The sequence below is a fragment of the Salvelinus alpinus genome, chromosome 1, assembly GCF_045679555.1.
Source record: "Salvelinus alpinus chromosome 1, SLU_Salpinus.1, whole genome shotgun sequence".
NCBI lineage: Eukaryota > Metazoa > Chordata > Actinopteri > Salmoniformes > Salmonidae > Salvelinus > Salvelinus alpinus.
Window position 1 is genome coordinate 110549754 of NC_092086.1, and position 16556 is coordinate 110566309.

Consider the following 16556-nt stretch of genomic DNA (forward strand, 5'->3'; position numbering starts at 1 on the left):
TCAGACGTGGAACTTTTCAATGACTAGCTATTAACGTGTCTCGACACTGCAGGATGTGTAGCTATCTATGAACCAGACGGGGGAGATCTGATGAAGACAGTCTCCAAGACACACAATACACGAGGCGAGCAGTGGGAGGGAGGACGGTGCCTGGTTCTGCCTGGGATCTGAAAGCAACTTTGTCTACCAAGGTTACCGCAGATCCCCTCTCTCCCGAGTGACGCGGCGGTCTAAGGCACTGTATCTCAGTGCTAGAGGTATTTGATGCCAGGCCGTGTTTGGGAGTCCCATAGGGCGGCGCACAATTGGCCCAGCATCGCCCAGGTTAGGGTTTGGCCGTGGTAGGCCGTCATTGTAAATAGGAATTTGTTCTTAACTGACTTGCACAGTTAAATAAATAACTCTCCCCTGCTCCCTTCCTTTACCCTCTTTTCCTCTCCGCACCCTCTCTCCCTGGCCCTCTTCCTCTCTCCCTCCCTCCTCTCTCCCTCCTTCCCTGGCCTCGGCCCACACTCTCTGGACACCTGCCCTTAGCTATCACAACCAGGAGCAGCACAAGGTCTCAGGGCTGCCTCTGCTCTTTCACAGCTCCTAAAATAGTCCCTGGTCCCGGACAGAGTACGCCCTGAGCTCTGTGTTACAGATTACATTAGTCTCTAAGAAAATACACCTAGGACTAGCCAATGGGGTATTCTATGAATGCTAGCTAGTGACCTACCGATAATTACTCAAACACCAGCTAATACTGTTTTTGCTTCTTTTTGGGGGGGATTTCTCCTCTCTGAATCGCACTCCGGTCTCAGGTCAATAAGAGACTATGCATTAGTGGTACTGTTAAGGGGCTTTTCTGAGGTACAATTTTAAAGCCCATTTTAGATTTCCGCTGTGGTGAAGTGCCAGGCGGTACTGCACAGGAAGTAAGATGATAACTTTAGCTGAGGGGAACACTGAGTCAAACTGCAGGCCTCGATCTACCGCTCAGAGAGTTTTTACTTGACTTTAAAAAAAAACATAAGCCTATGCGACATTAACCAATTAACAGTTCTGTAGCGATAAGGTTTGTGCAGTAAGCTATAGGGACAATTACATTCACTGCATATTGGCTATGCTTGAATTACCCTGCCAATGTTCTTGATAGACCATTTTGAAATTATATTTAAAAAATTGATATAGGATCACACTGGTAATAATGTGTTGTCTTGAGAAACAGTTGAGTGAGCATGCACCAATTCATTGCTACTCCCATGACCAACAAATGTGAAATATTCCTTGACTATAAAAAAAAAATGTTTTAAGACAAGACGCAAATAATATTGTGTTTATAGTAACACTTTGCTACTCATTCACTGCCGCTGCAGTGCTGGTTGTAGAATGAGTGGCAGTAGGGATAACACACATGTTATGGCTTATAAAATTGTTGAACAATGCTGAATAACAACTTAAACTTAAACGTTTTATTGTATTCGTTGTGTCTCGAGTCATGGTTTTGAAATCTTAGTATCAACTTTGATGTGCGTTGGAGGCTTCTTTTTACAACCTATGGCATGAGGAAACTGCAGACACGGTGAGCTGAGCTGTCTGATTGACCAGCGGTAGGCCGATAAGTGCACTTGATTTTCTCTCTGGGCCTGCCGGGTAGGAGGAGTTCCACCTTCATACACATGAAGTGGTTCAAAATGGGAACAATTTGCCTTCCCCGCTCTAGCACAATTTTTTTTTAAATGATATTAATAAAAATAAGAACCCAAAGCTTTTTTTTTTGCTTTACAGAAATGTTGGTGATTGACTAGGAATGCCATTGACCACTGCACTATTTAATTTTTTTAATTTAACCTTTATACAGGTTTTTTGTCATTGAGATAATCTCTTTTCCCAAGAGTGACCTGGTCCAATAGCAGCAGGGGGAACTAAGTTTCAAATCGTGCACTAGCTACCACTCTTTTCTTATTGGTACCTCTGAGGTTGTGAAGAACCCTGTGAAGGACAGACCAGTCGTTGGCGTTGACAGGGATCAGGATGGCGCTACACGTGGTGGGGAGAATGCTCTGAATGGCAACAGGAGGTCACACTGGGTGTGAACTGTACCATGTTGCTGTGATGGTCATAGACAACACACATCTGTCTCGCTGTAGAAGGTCCCTAGAGCCATAAATACAAGGAAGGGAAGTGGAATAGTTACCCCCTCTAGTTGTTCCTTTTTCTAGGTGACCAACAGTGTTCATACAAACCTTGTCGTTGTAATTTAGCAGTAGCAGATGGTGATATAAAGTGTGTTCTTTTCATCTTTTAAGATGGTGGTACATGGTAATTACATTTTACAATTTAGCGTTTCTCTTTTGACCGGGAGCTACGGTTAACCAAACTAGCAGGAGCTGCTTTTATTCTTTACACACACACAGCTACTTCAACTGTTTTGTTTATGGTCTTTGTTTAATCTTCTGACAGCCCATGTGACCTGGTAAAGGGTGTGTTGTTTTGAAAAAGCTCTCCATCACCATCTAAATATACCCGTTTACAAGGACTGACCCTTCATTTCCCTTTAGTGTGGTTGCTGTAGGTTGACTAACAGGCTCAGCATGGATCCTGAACCCAGTTATTATATGAGGGATACTTTTTATGTCCATAGCGTAGCATAGTGTTCTTTCTGTGCTCAGCGAGTGACTCCCTTCAGTCATATGTGATTTAACTTAAAAGTTCTACTCATCAAATCAAAGTTTCTTGATCGCGTACACAGATTTCACGATGTTATCACAGGTGCAGTGAAATGGTTGTTTTCTAGCTCCAACAATGCAGTAATATCTAGCAATACAATATATACAAAATAATATACACGAATGTAAAAAGTTCTCCCTCTGTCCGCTCTCCCCAACCTCTCTTCTTCCCTCTCTCCTTCTCTTCCTGGTCCTGGCCCACTCTCTCTGGGCAACTGTCCTTGGCTAACACAACAAGCAATATCAGAATATCAGGCCAGAATATAAATATACTCTCTCTCATATATTTACCCACTTTACATGTGTATATACTCTAGTCAAGACTCATGCTATGTAACTACTGCTGTACACACCTATTCATATAGGAGGTCGGCTAGTGGTGACAGTTTTAACAGTCTGATGACCTGGAGATAGCTGATTTTCAGTCTCTCGTTCCCAGCTTTGATGCACCTGTACAGTCTCCTAGATTGTAGCAGGGTGAACAGGCCGTGTGGAGGCTCGGGTAGCTGAGGTTCTTGATGATCTTCTTGGCCTTCCTGTGACACCGGGTGTTGTAGATTTCCTGGAGGGCAGACAATGTTCACTTAAGTTGATATGAGTCAGTTTATTTTTTCTCTCAATTTGAATTCAAACAATCAATGCTATATTAAATGTCCAAAAGGTTTTCTCGTAACATAGGCCTACATTGTCTGGTTAATGACGTTTCATTGAGGGCATCCACATCCAGTCTTAAGTATAATGTCCTGTCACAGTACGGTTGGTCACATCTGTAGCCAAACCGATGCTCAGTCTTATAGTGGAGTAGACATCTGTCAGGCAGCGTCACAGAGATGCGGTGGTCAGTGTTTTTGTTACAGGCCTACATGATGCAAAATGCCACATGTTTGCAGAGAAGGTCGTCGCTGCTTTTACAGCTTCGAAATGCAGGTGCTGCTACGACGTTGGAAATGTAGATCTATCTGGAAACATATGGTGTTTCTCCTTGGCTTGAGGTGTGTTAGTTTGTGTAGGGAATGTCTCATTCACCCTCCTGGTAAAGGTCATGGCAGTCTGGTAAAAGTCATGGATCTGGAGGGCACGTTGGTCCATTTTTGTTAACGAACAGAAAACGACTGAATGTATTGATTTGCTAGTGATGTGCGGTGTACAAAATAACAGCGGAACTGACATGTCCTGTTTCAGCTTGGACAAACTGTTCTTGGTCTATAACTCGCAGGACACCCTCACCGCAAACCAGAGTATCTGAGGGACATGAAGTGGATGAACCATCCTGAAAGAAGATACTGAGACACTCCAGAAGAGGAGGAGGAGAGCGAAAGAGATTGTTAGGGGCTGTCAATGGGAACTGAACGGCAGGAAGAGCAGCAGATTTTGGCAGGATGGCGTTGGGAGGACCAGGAGAGTGCATCCACATTGATGTTGTCAGATCAATGAGTTATCACAGCAAGTGCCAACAGGCCGGGGTGCTGAGGGCCGGGGGAGAGGAAGGCTGGCAGGGAGAGGGCCTGAAAGGCTGGGAGGCATTGGCAGGCGCTGAATGTCCAGGCTGAGGCAGGCAGACCCATCGACCTGCCAGTTTTCTGTGACCCGCCAGCACTGTAGCACTGCAAAGAGCACCAGAGCAGGTGTCAAACTCACTATGTGTCCAAAGAAGCTGAGTTCAGGATAGACAAAGGGCTCAAAGAGACATGCCAGCATGGCTACAGTTTTAAAGAGGCATACCAGTAGGCCTATGGCTGCAGTTTTAAATATCTCTCTGTCTGTGTGGCTGGTGCAGTGCCAACTTGTTCCCCTCTTCTTGTATTGTAATAGATTAGTACTGAACTACGAATGGTTGACGTGTTAAATCTCCTCTCGGTTGATCATCTTTAGTTGCCTTTTGGCTCTGTCCTAATAATCTAGTCTGGCATTTAGATAGGCAATGCTGGGAAGAGAACTAGGTTAGTGGGGAAAGTGCACATCCTCCACCTTCTGTGGTGTTTTGTGTCCATTCATTGTTCAGTTACTGTATGATGATGACGCACATGGGGAGAAGGGAGATTCGGTGCCCTCCCTGTCTTTTGAAAACAATAGGTCTTTCTGTCTTTGACCCCTTTTAATGTCCTAGGCTGTGAGTGACTGGCTAGGGTTGGAATTTGGGACTAATTCTGATTCTATGGATGACTTGATTTAGCATTCCTAGATGTTATGGTGTGGAACTGGAATTGTCCCCAGGACATGTATTTTGAATTACATCAGATCAATGAGTTTTCCTAGCTGTTGTCGCCTGAAACTGATTTCCAATATGTGTGGTGTTTTACGATCCCTCCTCTGGCGAACCGTTAATTACTACGTCATCTCTGTAATGGTTGCAGAACTGTGTCAGTAGGTTAGACCAGGGGTTGTTGGTTAGTTAGTTAATTAGTTCCATTTTCATTGTTTGTTCTGTCACACTTGGTGGCATGTCAAATAACAAAGACTTACTGCGATACTGAAACTCAAAATGTAAGCTATAGGTTTTGTAAAAATGTGGGGAAAGTATTATTTTCTAATGAGATGCGTTGTCCCAGTCTTTCACTCTACACCTAGAGAAAGCAAAAGCTATTCTACTTCATGATGCCTTCGGATGTCTCCTCCCCCTTCTTGCTTCAGACTATGGCCTACAATTATATTAAAACATTGCTTATGATGATCACATGCTGAAATTATGACGTTATTTTGGCAGCAACTGGTATCCATATGGTTCTACTAAGTTGTATTGAATTCCTGCCCAGGCTTCTTCTCCATTGTATTTTTCATCTCGGCACTTGTTCTTTTTGTTTATCAGAAAGCAGAACTTGTTCCGTCTGTGAGAAGGAAGCAGGTTTTAATAATAATTACCACCTTTAGCTTGCTAGGAAATGTGATTAGCATCTATACACCCACACCACATGAACCTGTCCCAGGCCTTCAGCCTACTGCTATTAGGACACCTTCTCTTCACCTGGGCCTGCTCAGGTTGGGAAACCAGAATTTCCTGCTCTTGTGCCGGTGTCACTTTTCCTTTGTAAAAGGATTGAATGTCTTTTCCCCATCTCCCTTGTGAGCCCCTGGTGCCGCAATGGATAGCTGCAGTTCTATTGTGTTTTCTTGGCCCTGATCTTAACTTTTTGGGCATAATGTTTCCGACATTGTTTCCTATGACCGAAAAGAGCTTCTGGACAACAGAACAGCGATCACTAACCTCAATTTGGATCAAAGTTTATACTTCAAATAGTCGTAGGCGCAGGACATACTGCTCACGACAGACCAGGCCTCGGAAAAGACTGCAAGACGTGCCGACATGCGGACACCTTGACGAAAGTACAGTACCAGTCTAAAGTTTGAACACACCTACTTTTTCAAGGGTTGTTCTTTATTTTTTACTATTTTCTACATTGTAGAATAATAGTGAAGACATCAAAACTATGAAATAACACATGGAATCATGTAGTAACCAAAAAAGTGTTAAACAAATCAGAATATATTTTAGATCCTTAAAAGTAGCCACCCTTTGCCTTGATTACAGCTTTGGACACTCTTGGCATTCTCTCCACCAGCTTCATGAGGTAGTCACCTGGAATGAATATCAATTAACAGGTTTGTTTTGTTAAAAGTTAATTTGTGGAATTTCTTTCCTTGATGCGTTTGAGCCAATCAGTAGTGTTGTGACAAGATAGTGGTGGTATACAGAAGATAGCTGTATTTGGTAAAAAAACGACGCCCATATTATGGCAAGAACAGCTCCTTCATGGCAGGCCTTCGTGGTTGAACTGCTGCAAAGAAACCACTACTAAAGGACACCAACAATAAGAAGAGACTTGCTTGGGCCAAGAAACACGGGCAATGGACATTAAACCGGTGGAAATCTGTCCTTTGGTCTGTTGAGTCCAAATTTGAGATTTTTTGGTTCCAACCGCTGTTTCTTTGTGAGACGCAGAGTCGGTGATTTGGATGATCTCCGCATGTGTGGTTCCCATCGTGAAGCATGGAGCAGGAGGTGAGATGGTGTGTCGGTTCTTTTTCGGGTGACACTGATTTATTTAGAATTCAAGGCACACTTAACCAGGATGGCTACCACAGCATTCTGCAGCGATAAGCCATCCCATCTGGTTTGAACTTAGTCCCACTATCATTTAGGTTTTCAACAGGACAAAACACACACCTCCAGGCTATGTAAGGGCTATTTGACCAAGAAAGAGAGTGATGGACTGCTGCATCAGATGACCTGGCCTCCACAATCACCCGACCCCAACCCAATTGAGATGGTTTGGGATGAGTTGGACCGCAGAGTGAAGCAAAAGCAGCCAACAAGTGCTCAGCATATGTGGGAACACCTTCAAGACTGTTGGAAAAGCATTCATCATGAAGCTGGTTGAGAGAATGCCAAGAGTGTGCAAAGCTGTAATCAAGGCAAAGGGTGGTTACTTTGAAGAATCTCAAATATAAAATATATTTTGATTTAACACTTTTTTTTGTGTTTTCATAGTTTTGATGTCTACACTATTATTCTACAATGCAGAAAATTGTTTTTTTTTAAATACAGAAAAACCATTGTAGGTGTCAACTTTTTACTGCTAGTATAAAGTTGAGAGAGCGGAGACTTATCGATTTAATGGCTGAGTTAGCTAGCAAAGAAAATGCACCTCAGAGGGACGGGCTGTTTCATTGGCTGAGGTAATCAGCTTATCCAATAGCTCTATATATATATATATTAGTGTGGTATATCCAAAGTAGATAGAGGCAATAATCCAGGGGCGGCATTGGGCACAGAAGACGAGGGGAAGAATCGACAATGAGAAGGCTCCAGCAGACGGAATTGACTGTTGTGGTGATCAATCAGCTACTGTGGTGCGCTTAAAAAAAGTCCAGGGTTGGGGAAAAAGTAGCCTACTTCATGGAGAACAGGTGAAAAAGTTGACAAAAAAATTGGAGGACAAAAACAGACAAGGTACTAAACAATTAGAGCAGGCAGGAATGATTTTCCACTTTTCTTTTTGAGCCAGAAGCAAGCCCTCCCAGTGGTGCAGGAGAAGCAGAAGCAAGCCCTCCCGGTGGTGCAGGAGAAGCAGAAGCAAGCCCCCCGGTGGTGCAGGAGAAGCAGAAGCAAGCCCTCCCGGTGGTGCAGGAGAAGCAGAAGCAAGCCCTCCCGGTGGTGCAGGAGAAGCAGAAGCAAGCCCTCCCGGTGGTGCAGGAGAAACAGAAGCAAGCCCTCCCGGTGGTGCAGGAGAAACAGAAGCAAGCCCCCCGGTGGTGCAGGAGAAACAGAAGCAAGCCCCCCGGTGGTGCAGGAGAAACAGAAGCAAGCCCTCCCGGTGGTGCAGGAGAAACAGAAGCAAGCCCCCTGGTGGTGCAGGAGGCAGAGCTACCTGAACTGGAGCAGCCGAGCAGGATCATGCCCCCACTTGTGGAGAATCTGATCTGTTTACATCACACCCCCTCGTGATTGGTGGATTGCTGCTCACCACTGCCAGCACTCGGTCTGCATGGCTAGTGGCTAACGTTAGCCAGCTCGAGCTAGCTATCACAGAGTAGATTCTCCATATGACGTTGAGAAATGTTGTGGGTAGAGGATATCTGGAAATAAGTTAATAAATATGTTTTAAAAAATATATTTTTTAAACTGTTTGTAGTTATAGGCAACCAGATCGTGACTACAACTGTCTTTGACTACACTGCTGTTACTTTGGTGAATAAAAACTCATGCATCATACCCTTTAAATCTGAATAACATTTACAAAGGTACAAGCAACTGATTTGAATCCTCCATGCAGCCACATTAGGAAGAATTTATTTTGATTTGATAAAATTTCCTATTATAGTATGTTACTGCCTCCATCGTTTAGGTGCAAAATATTTGACTAAGATAGAGTATTATAATCTTACAACTAGGATAGAATAAGCACATTTAGATTAGAGATGTATTTTCATATTTCAGTTAGGCTTTAAGGGCTCAAATATTTCACAGGTTTATGAGCTTTTCTCTGGTTTCAGGTGACCCAGTTTGACCTAGAAATACGTAGGCCTACTGTTTTGGGAGAAAAAAAATGTAATTGAAAAGCATCGATGACAAGTCAAACATTGTCGCTGTATCTGACAAATATTTTACATAATGTAACGGGCAACTCAAGCTAGGTTGACAAGCATCAACATTTTCAGATTTTTTTGTTGTTGTTGCCGTTCCTGGTTTGACCTAATGATCCTTTTGGGGTATTTATGGGTGTTCTAAACCAATCCAGTTGGATGATAGACAGAGACCCCTGACTCTGTCAGAGAGGTGTTTGCCAGTTGCACCACCCAGGGCGTTCCTTCCTCTCTCTGTCTGAGGGATAGTTGGGGAAATAGGTAGGCCTTCCAAAGTCATAGATATACGGGTTGTTGTATGATCTTATCGTCTTTGTCAACAGACAAAAAGCTTTGTAATTGGTTTCTTATCAGATCCGTCAGTGGATGTGTCAGGAAACTGACGTTTAATGGCAGAGTAACATAATGCTGCTGTGAATTAGTACATAGAAAAGGACAGTAAAATCGGGATTACATGTTTTATATAATCTGTAATGCTGCTGGGAAGGTTGTCATGTAAAGCCCTTTGTGGAAGAGATCCGCCTTTAAAAAAAAAAATAGATAAATAAAAAGGCTACAGTGTGCCCTAATGAACATGACCCAGCCTAAGAGGAGCAGAGCATGGCTTTCATGTTAAATGAAGAGCACATGGTCCCTCTCTCTCTCTGTCAGACTGAGCGACTCCCATCCAGTTAGTTCAGGGCCCTGTCATCACATGCTCTCCCTCCCTCCTTACCCTACCTGAACTCAACGCCCGCAGTCTTGTACTTTGTATTACACAAACACAGGCTACACAGCTGTTGTCAGTAGCAGCTGGTCCTTTGATAGCAGGTCTGTCATTTACATAGTTGATGGGAGTTGAGAGAGATGCTGTGAAATGTCTTTGGTTGGCAATGTGAAATAGTGTGAATGTGGTATTCTGTTTGAGAGGAGTAACAGTTACTTGAGCCATAAGAAAAAGCACATGTATAGTAGCTGTTCTAGTTTGCTCTTGTGACAGTCACACACCCCCTCGGGCCAACAGCACCCCCTCGGGCCTCAGAGTATTACAATATATTTACTGATGACAAAGTGCCACACTCGGTTGTGATTTTGAGTCATTAGAATACAGGACAGGAATCGGTTCCGCTGTCACAATGTGTAAGCAAGTCTAAGCGGTCTCAGAATGTCTGTTTATGTATCTATCCACTGACGCTGAGTGTTGACTGTTTCAGTCACAGGGCCAAACTACAAGGTTATAATGTTTTTTTAACCTTCTCTATCATTTGTTTTGTGTGTTTCAGTTTCTTTGTGTCTGTAGTTAACCAAATGAGCTGAAAAGAGGAGGATGCGGTCGTAGTAGCCATATCTGAGAGGAAGTGGGTTTACTGTGTTAACAGCTGTCTCTCTGCTGGTGATTAGTATATCTGTGTGTCTGAGGAGAAGAGACTGTGTATTAAACCAACCTTCTTGTATTTTGTTGTCATCAGAGGAAACTTCACGGTTCCGAAGCTGCTCCCGGAATCCAACATGGTGTTCGGAGTTCTAGGTGTGTTCTTGGGTCTACTCCTTGAGGTTTCTACACACGGACCCCACAGCATTCCCCGGACCTCTTGGAAACACGAAGGTATGGTAACATGATCAGCGCTTTCCCTCACATACAATCACACTGCAGCAGACCTGGGTCAAGTATTCTCAAATACTTGAGGACGGTACGCTAGATTAAGTTTGCCAGGGACAATAGAACCAATGGACTCTAGAGAAATGATTTACTGGAAAGATGGGGGGAGGTCATTTTCTTCTAAAAGTCTCAAACATTCACCCAGGGTTCACTATTTTAAAGACATCAGTCTCCATTGAGTCTCTTCTCAGCCTTTCATGCTGTGTTTCTTGAAGGGGGAGGAGGTTCAGTAACAGTTTGTATGCTGCTATTGACATAAATAGCTCCAGTAATCAAATCGCATTTTATTTATCACATGCTTCGTAAACAACCAGAGAAGACTAACCGTGAAATGCTTACTGACGGGTCCTTTTCCAACAACGCAGAGTTAAAAATAAAAATGGTGATACGAGGAATAACAACGAGTAAAAATAACATGGCTATATATACAGGAAGTACCAGGTAATACCATGGCTATATACAGGGAGTACAAGGTAATAACATGGCTATATACAGGGAGTACCAGGTAATACCATGGCTTTATATACCGTGAGTACCAGGTAATAACGTGGCTATATATATACCGTGAGTACCAGGTAATAACTTGGATATATATATGTATTCAGGGAGTACCAGGTAATAACGTGGCTATATATATATATATATAACACACACACACACACATTATTTATATATATAGCCATGTTATTACCTGGTACTCTCTGTGTGTATATATATAATTGCCACGTCATTACACACATATATATATATAGGGAGTACCAGGTAATGACGTGGCATTTATATATATACACATATACATGCATACATACATACGGCGTACCAGTACCTAGTCGATGTGCAGGGGTAACATAATTGAAGTGGCTATGTACATATAGGTAGAGATAACGTGACTAGGCAACATTATAGATAATAGACAGTAGCAGCTGTGTGTGTGTGCACGCAAGAAAGGATCAGTCCTAGTCCGGGTAGCCATTTGATTAGCTGTTTAGTGGTCTTGTTATCAGTCTTATGGCTTGTTGGTTCCAGACTTGGTGCACTGGTACAGGCTATGGGTGGATGAAGTCTTTGACAATTTTCTGGGCCTTCGTCTTACACCGCCTGCTATAAAGAGGTCCTGGATGGCAGTGATGTACTGGGCCGTACTCCCCACCCTCTGTAGCTCCTTGCTGTTGCCGTACCAAGCGGTGATGCAGCCAGTCAAGATGCTCTCAATGGTGCAGCTGTATACGTTTTTGAGGATCTGAGTGCCCGTGACACATCTTTTCAGCCTCCTCAAGGGGATGAGGCGCTGTCGTGCCCTCTTCACTAATGTGTTGGTGTGTTTGGATCATGATAGATCTATAGTGATGTGGACACCGAGGAACTTGAAGCTCTTGAGTAACTAATTATGTCATGGCTCAATGCAATAAATTGATACTCACTCCAAACAAAATGGATCCCTTCCCTCCAGCCAGTCAGTGTTGTCTTTCAGTGTCTGAGAGTGTTTCTGCCCGGGTAGGTGGCTGAAAACCTGTGCCCTCTCACACCTCTACCTAATGCTAACTACTGCCAGCTTCCCCATCAATCACCACACTCACACAAAGCATTCTGAGGAGCCATAATGATAGGCACTCGCAGAGATGCACAAAGGAGACTGGTTCATATCCCCTAAACAGATCTAGACTGGACTGGCCCGTTATTATATCTGAGAGGAACACTAGGCTTATACATCCTGCACTGTGGAAATTGTAGATAAGCAATAAGGAAATCATGAGTTGCTTTTTTTTCTGTAACTTTGGGAAATTGCTTGACTTGACTTTTAACCTAGACTCAGTCATGGGTAGTTGGCATTGGACAATGTTTAAAATCTGCGCGTCTTGTTTATCAACAGAGCTCAAGTTGGTGGAGTTCTCTGAACCCGGCATCTTCAACTATTCCACTCTGTTGTTGAGTGAGGATAAGGATGTGCTGTACGTGGGAGCGAGGGAGGCCATCTTTGAACTCCGCATGACCAATGTGTCAATCAAGAACAACAAGGTACAGAAAGGTTTTATCATTTTCAAAAAGTCTCAACTTTAAAGTTTGCCTTTAATAATTGTTCTATTTGAATGGTTCCCTGTAGGTTCAATGGAAGGTCCCTGAAAACCACATGACGATGTGCATCGTAAAAGGGAAATCTAAAGAGGTATGTCTGCTATTCCATCAAACGCCTGACTTCAGATCTGTGTGAAAGGAAGCCATGTCTCAGCTCTCCAGTATCTCCATTCGTTTTTATTTCAGTTATCTCTGTCAGCCAGGTGTAAATGTGTCTTTTTGATGTGTTTCACAGACAGACTGTCTAAACTACATCCGGGTGTTACAAGTGTTGGACGACAAGCGCCTGTATGTCTGTGGGACACATGCCTTTCAGCCTGTCTGTCACTACCTGGTAAGTGGATTACGTTTACGTGTTAGTCATTTAGTTGACACTCTTAGCCAGAGCGAGTTACAGGAAGGAGCAATGCCTTGCTCAAGGGCACTTCGACATATTTATATTTTGGCACCTGGTCAATCCAGGGATTTGAACTAGCGACCTTTCGTCCCAAAGCTCTTAACCGCTAGGCTACCTGCCACCTCTGGATCACTGGTGACAGCCGCCTCTTTATTTTACATTTTATTATGCCTTTTTTATTTTATTTTGAGGTAAAAATGAAAGGAATTTAATCGATTTTAGTATCTCTTAATGTCCACACCATGTTGAAATTCAACTTTCACTTCACAGTAAGTAATCATTACTGTGTAATAATCATAATTGTGCTCTCATCAGTCCCTAAAGGATTTCAGTCTGGAGGGTCCAGCGGAGGATGGGAGAGGGAAGTGTTCCTTTGACCCATCTCAGAGCTTCACAACGGTCATGGTTGGTAAGTAGACCCAGATTTCATCGGTAGTAGACCCAGATTTCATCGGTAGTAGACCCAGATTTCACCGGTAGTAGACCCAGATTTCATCGGTAGTAGACCCAGATTTCTTCTTCGGTAGTAGACCCAGATTTCTTCTTCGGTAGTAGACCCAGATTTCTTCTTCGGTAGTAGACCCAGATTTCTTCTTCGGTAGTAGACCCAGATTTCTTCTTCGGTAGTAGACCCAGATTTCTTCTTCGGTAGTAGACCCAGATTTCTTCTTCGGTAGTAGACCCAGATTTCACCGGTAGTAGACCCAGATTTCATCAACTGCTTTTTTGGTACACAGCCCTAAATATATCATTATCTTGATTTATACTATTTTGAGGTATTTAGGCCTGAAAAACAACCAAACCTGGTTTAGAGAAAAACATAGATCTTTATTATAGCTACATCTTATGTGTTTTCTTTCCTGTCTTTCTTTTTAGATGGAGAACTTTACTCTGGAACATCGTATAACTTCTTAGGAAGTGAGCCGATCATCTCCAGATATTCTCTTTCACAGAGTCTGTTGCGGACAGAGTATTCAACATCTTGGCTGAACGGTAAGGATGTGATACCCGCTCCTCTCCAAATAAGGAATTGACCGTATCATTGTTACTACACTTGAACCCTTTACACTCGTACCCGTTTACGGGTTGAAAATGGCAGATTTGGACACTGATAAGCACCTAAATTGGAACGCAGTGGCTGTACAGTAACATGCAATAAATTACATCAGAGTTCAGGCTCTGCACTTCACAGCACTGTATGGGTTTTGACTGAAATCCATTCAGCACCGCACACAACAAGAAGTTGCCCTCATCTATCCCGCTAATTGGGTAACTTTTGCACATTTTTGTTTGAGTGAGGGAAAAGCTGTAAATGAAGAGGACTCTATGTATTTTGAAAGATGAGACATTGAGGATTATAATAAATACAGCTTTGATGTCATACAAGCAACTCAAACACCTGTAAATCCAAATGTGCACTTCACATTTCCATATCATAAAACTGATGTCATATGATATAGAGTTAGAAGATGACATGGCGTCATACTCTGGGTTGTTCTGAACAGAATGAGCCTATTTGTTTGTCTGTTGTGAAGACCATTTTCAGCTGAACACACACCTGAATGCACTCGTGACTCGTTTCTATCTGCGCCAAAATTACAATCTGACTCTGAATTGCCTCGTGAAAACATTAAAGATAGTATTTTATAACTTAGCTAGTCATGTTGGCAATAGATCAAGCTTTCAAATGATGCCCATCTGACCCAGATTTAGATTGATAATGGGTCGTTTTTGGATTGCGTTAAACAACTGTGATGGTTGAGACCCGGAGTTGTTCCAAACTACTACACGTGTGCTAGTGTCAGTTCCTCCACGGCACAGCTAGGAGAGCAAAAACGTATAGTTGAAGACTCTTCTTTGAGTCATAAAAGTGCATTGAAAGCACATTTTGGAGAGGTGTGTGTGTGTGGCCACTTGTAGACACCAGTTAGTCCTCTCACTCAAACCCGTGTCATTTTTTTTGGTTTTATGTTGCACCTACCCAACATTTTCCAGGAATATTCTTATGTTACTGAATGTATCCAGAGTATTTTCAGAGTCTGTTATGCAGCTAAGAGTACATTTAAATGTCAAATGCACATAAAATCAACAATCCAATGTTTGGATTCAGTCTTGTCAAGTGAACTGTTGTCTTCAACTTTGGTCTAATAATTTTCCCATAATCTCCAAACTGTTCCCTTTCAATTGCTACCATGGTTATGCATATGCTTTTTATATTTCTTCTGTGAGAGACATTTCTGTTTAGCCCTGCCCATATAGGCCAATTCCCACGAGTGTAAAGGGTTTTAAGGAGCTTACATCAAAGATCCTCTAAAAAGTAACAGCTGATCAACCTTCAAGTTTTCTTCACTCTGTTCAATATACAGACAAATCTGGAGGCGAAAGAAACACACACCTGTTTAGGCGAGGTGGTGGCTAGCGGAATAGAACTCTTGTGTGGTTCTCTTTTTCAATATGCAGAGAAACCATTTATTTACCACTGACCATGAATATCTCTCTCGACCCCATAGAACCCAGTTTTGTTTTTGCTGATGTCATCAGAGAGGGGAAGAACAGTGCAGAAGGCGAGGACGATAAGATCTACTACTTCTTCACTGAGGTGTCTGTGGAGTACGAGTTCTTTGGCAAGCTGCTCATCCCCAGGATAGCACGCGTCTGTAAGGTCAGGACACGTCAGCGGAACGGCTAACCATCTGCCACTGGCACTACCACGACGTTCTCTGCCTCATCGCCCTCTCGCTCTTTCCCTCCCTCTTTCCCTCCCTCTCGCTCTTTCCCTCCCTCTCGCTCTTTCCCTCCCTCTCGCTCTTTCCCTCCCTTTCGCTCTTTCCCTCCCTCTCGCTCTTTCCCTCCCTCTCGCTCTTTCCCTCCCTCTCGCTCTTTCCCTCCCTCTCGCTCTTTCTCTCGCTCTTTCTCTTCCCCTCGCTCTTCCCCTCGCTCTCGCGCTTCCCCTCGCTCTTCCCCTCGCGCTTCCCCTTGCTCTTTCCCTCCCCCTCGCTCTTTCCCTCCCCCTCGCTCTTTCCCTCCCCCTCGCTCTTTCCCTCCCCCTCGCTCTTTCCCTCCCCCTCGCTCTTTCCCTCCCTCTCGCTCTTTCCCTCCCTCTCGCTCTTTCCCTCCCTCTCGCTCTTTCCCTCCCTCTCGCTCTTTCCCTCCCCCTCGCTCTTTCCCTCCCCCTCCTCTTCCCTCCCTCTTTCCCTCCCTCTCGCTCTTTCCCTCCCTCTCGCTCTTCCCTCCCTCTCCTCTCCCTCCCTCGCTCTTTCCCTCCCTCTCGCTCTTTCCCTCCCTCTCGCTCTTCCCTCCCTCCCTCTTCCCTCCCCCTCGCTCTTTCCCTCGCTCTTTCCCTCCCCCTCGCTCTTTCCCTCCCTCTCGCTCTTTCCCTCCCTCTCGCTCTTTCCCTCCCTCTCGCTCTTTCCCTCCCTCTCGCTCTTCCTCTCGCTCTTCCCCTCCCTCTCGCTCTTTCCCTCGCTCTTTCCCTCCCTCTCGCTCTTTCCCTCGCTCTTTCCCTCCCTCTCGCTCTTTCCCTCGCTCTTTCCCTCCCTCTCGCTCTTTCCCTCGCTCTTTCCCTCCCTCTCGCTCTTTCCCTCGCCTCTTTCTTTCCCTCCCTCTCGCTCTTTCCCTCCCTCTTTCCCTCGCTCTTTCCCTCCCTCTCGCTCTT

General features: G+C 44.0%; 1 protein-coding gene across 8 annotated transcripts in view; it reads left to right on the top strand.

Moving 5' to 3' along the window:
- The window catches only part of sema4d (sema domain, immunoglobulin domain (Ig), transmembrane domain (TM) and short cytoplasmic domain, (semaphorin) 4D), a 75288-nt gene that overhangs the window by 40786 nt on the left and 17946 nt on the right, over nucleotides 1-16556 (top strand). For 7 of the 8 annotated variants that reach the window (XM_071341066.1, XM_071341039.1, XM_071341015.1 and 4 more), the window contains 7 exons: nucleotides 10241-10377; nucleotides 12302-12447; nucleotides 12533-12595; nucleotides 12740-12838; nucleotides 13217-13310; nucleotides 13778-13894; nucleotides 15412-15563. In XM_071341066.1, the coding sequence (XP_071197167.1) occupies nucleotides 10241-10377; nucleotides 12302-12447; nucleotides 12533-12595; nucleotides 12740-12838; nucleotides 13217-13310; nucleotides 13778-13894; nucleotides 15412-15563 (808 nt within the window). Of the gene's footprint in view, nucleotides 1-9119; nucleotides 10006-10240; nucleotides 10378-12301; nucleotides 12448-12532; nucleotides 12596-12739; nucleotides 12839-13216; nucleotides 13311-13777; nucleotides 13895-15411; nucleotides 15564-16556 lie in introns of those variants that run through there. The other variant, XM_071341056.1, reaches the window with a different exon arrangement.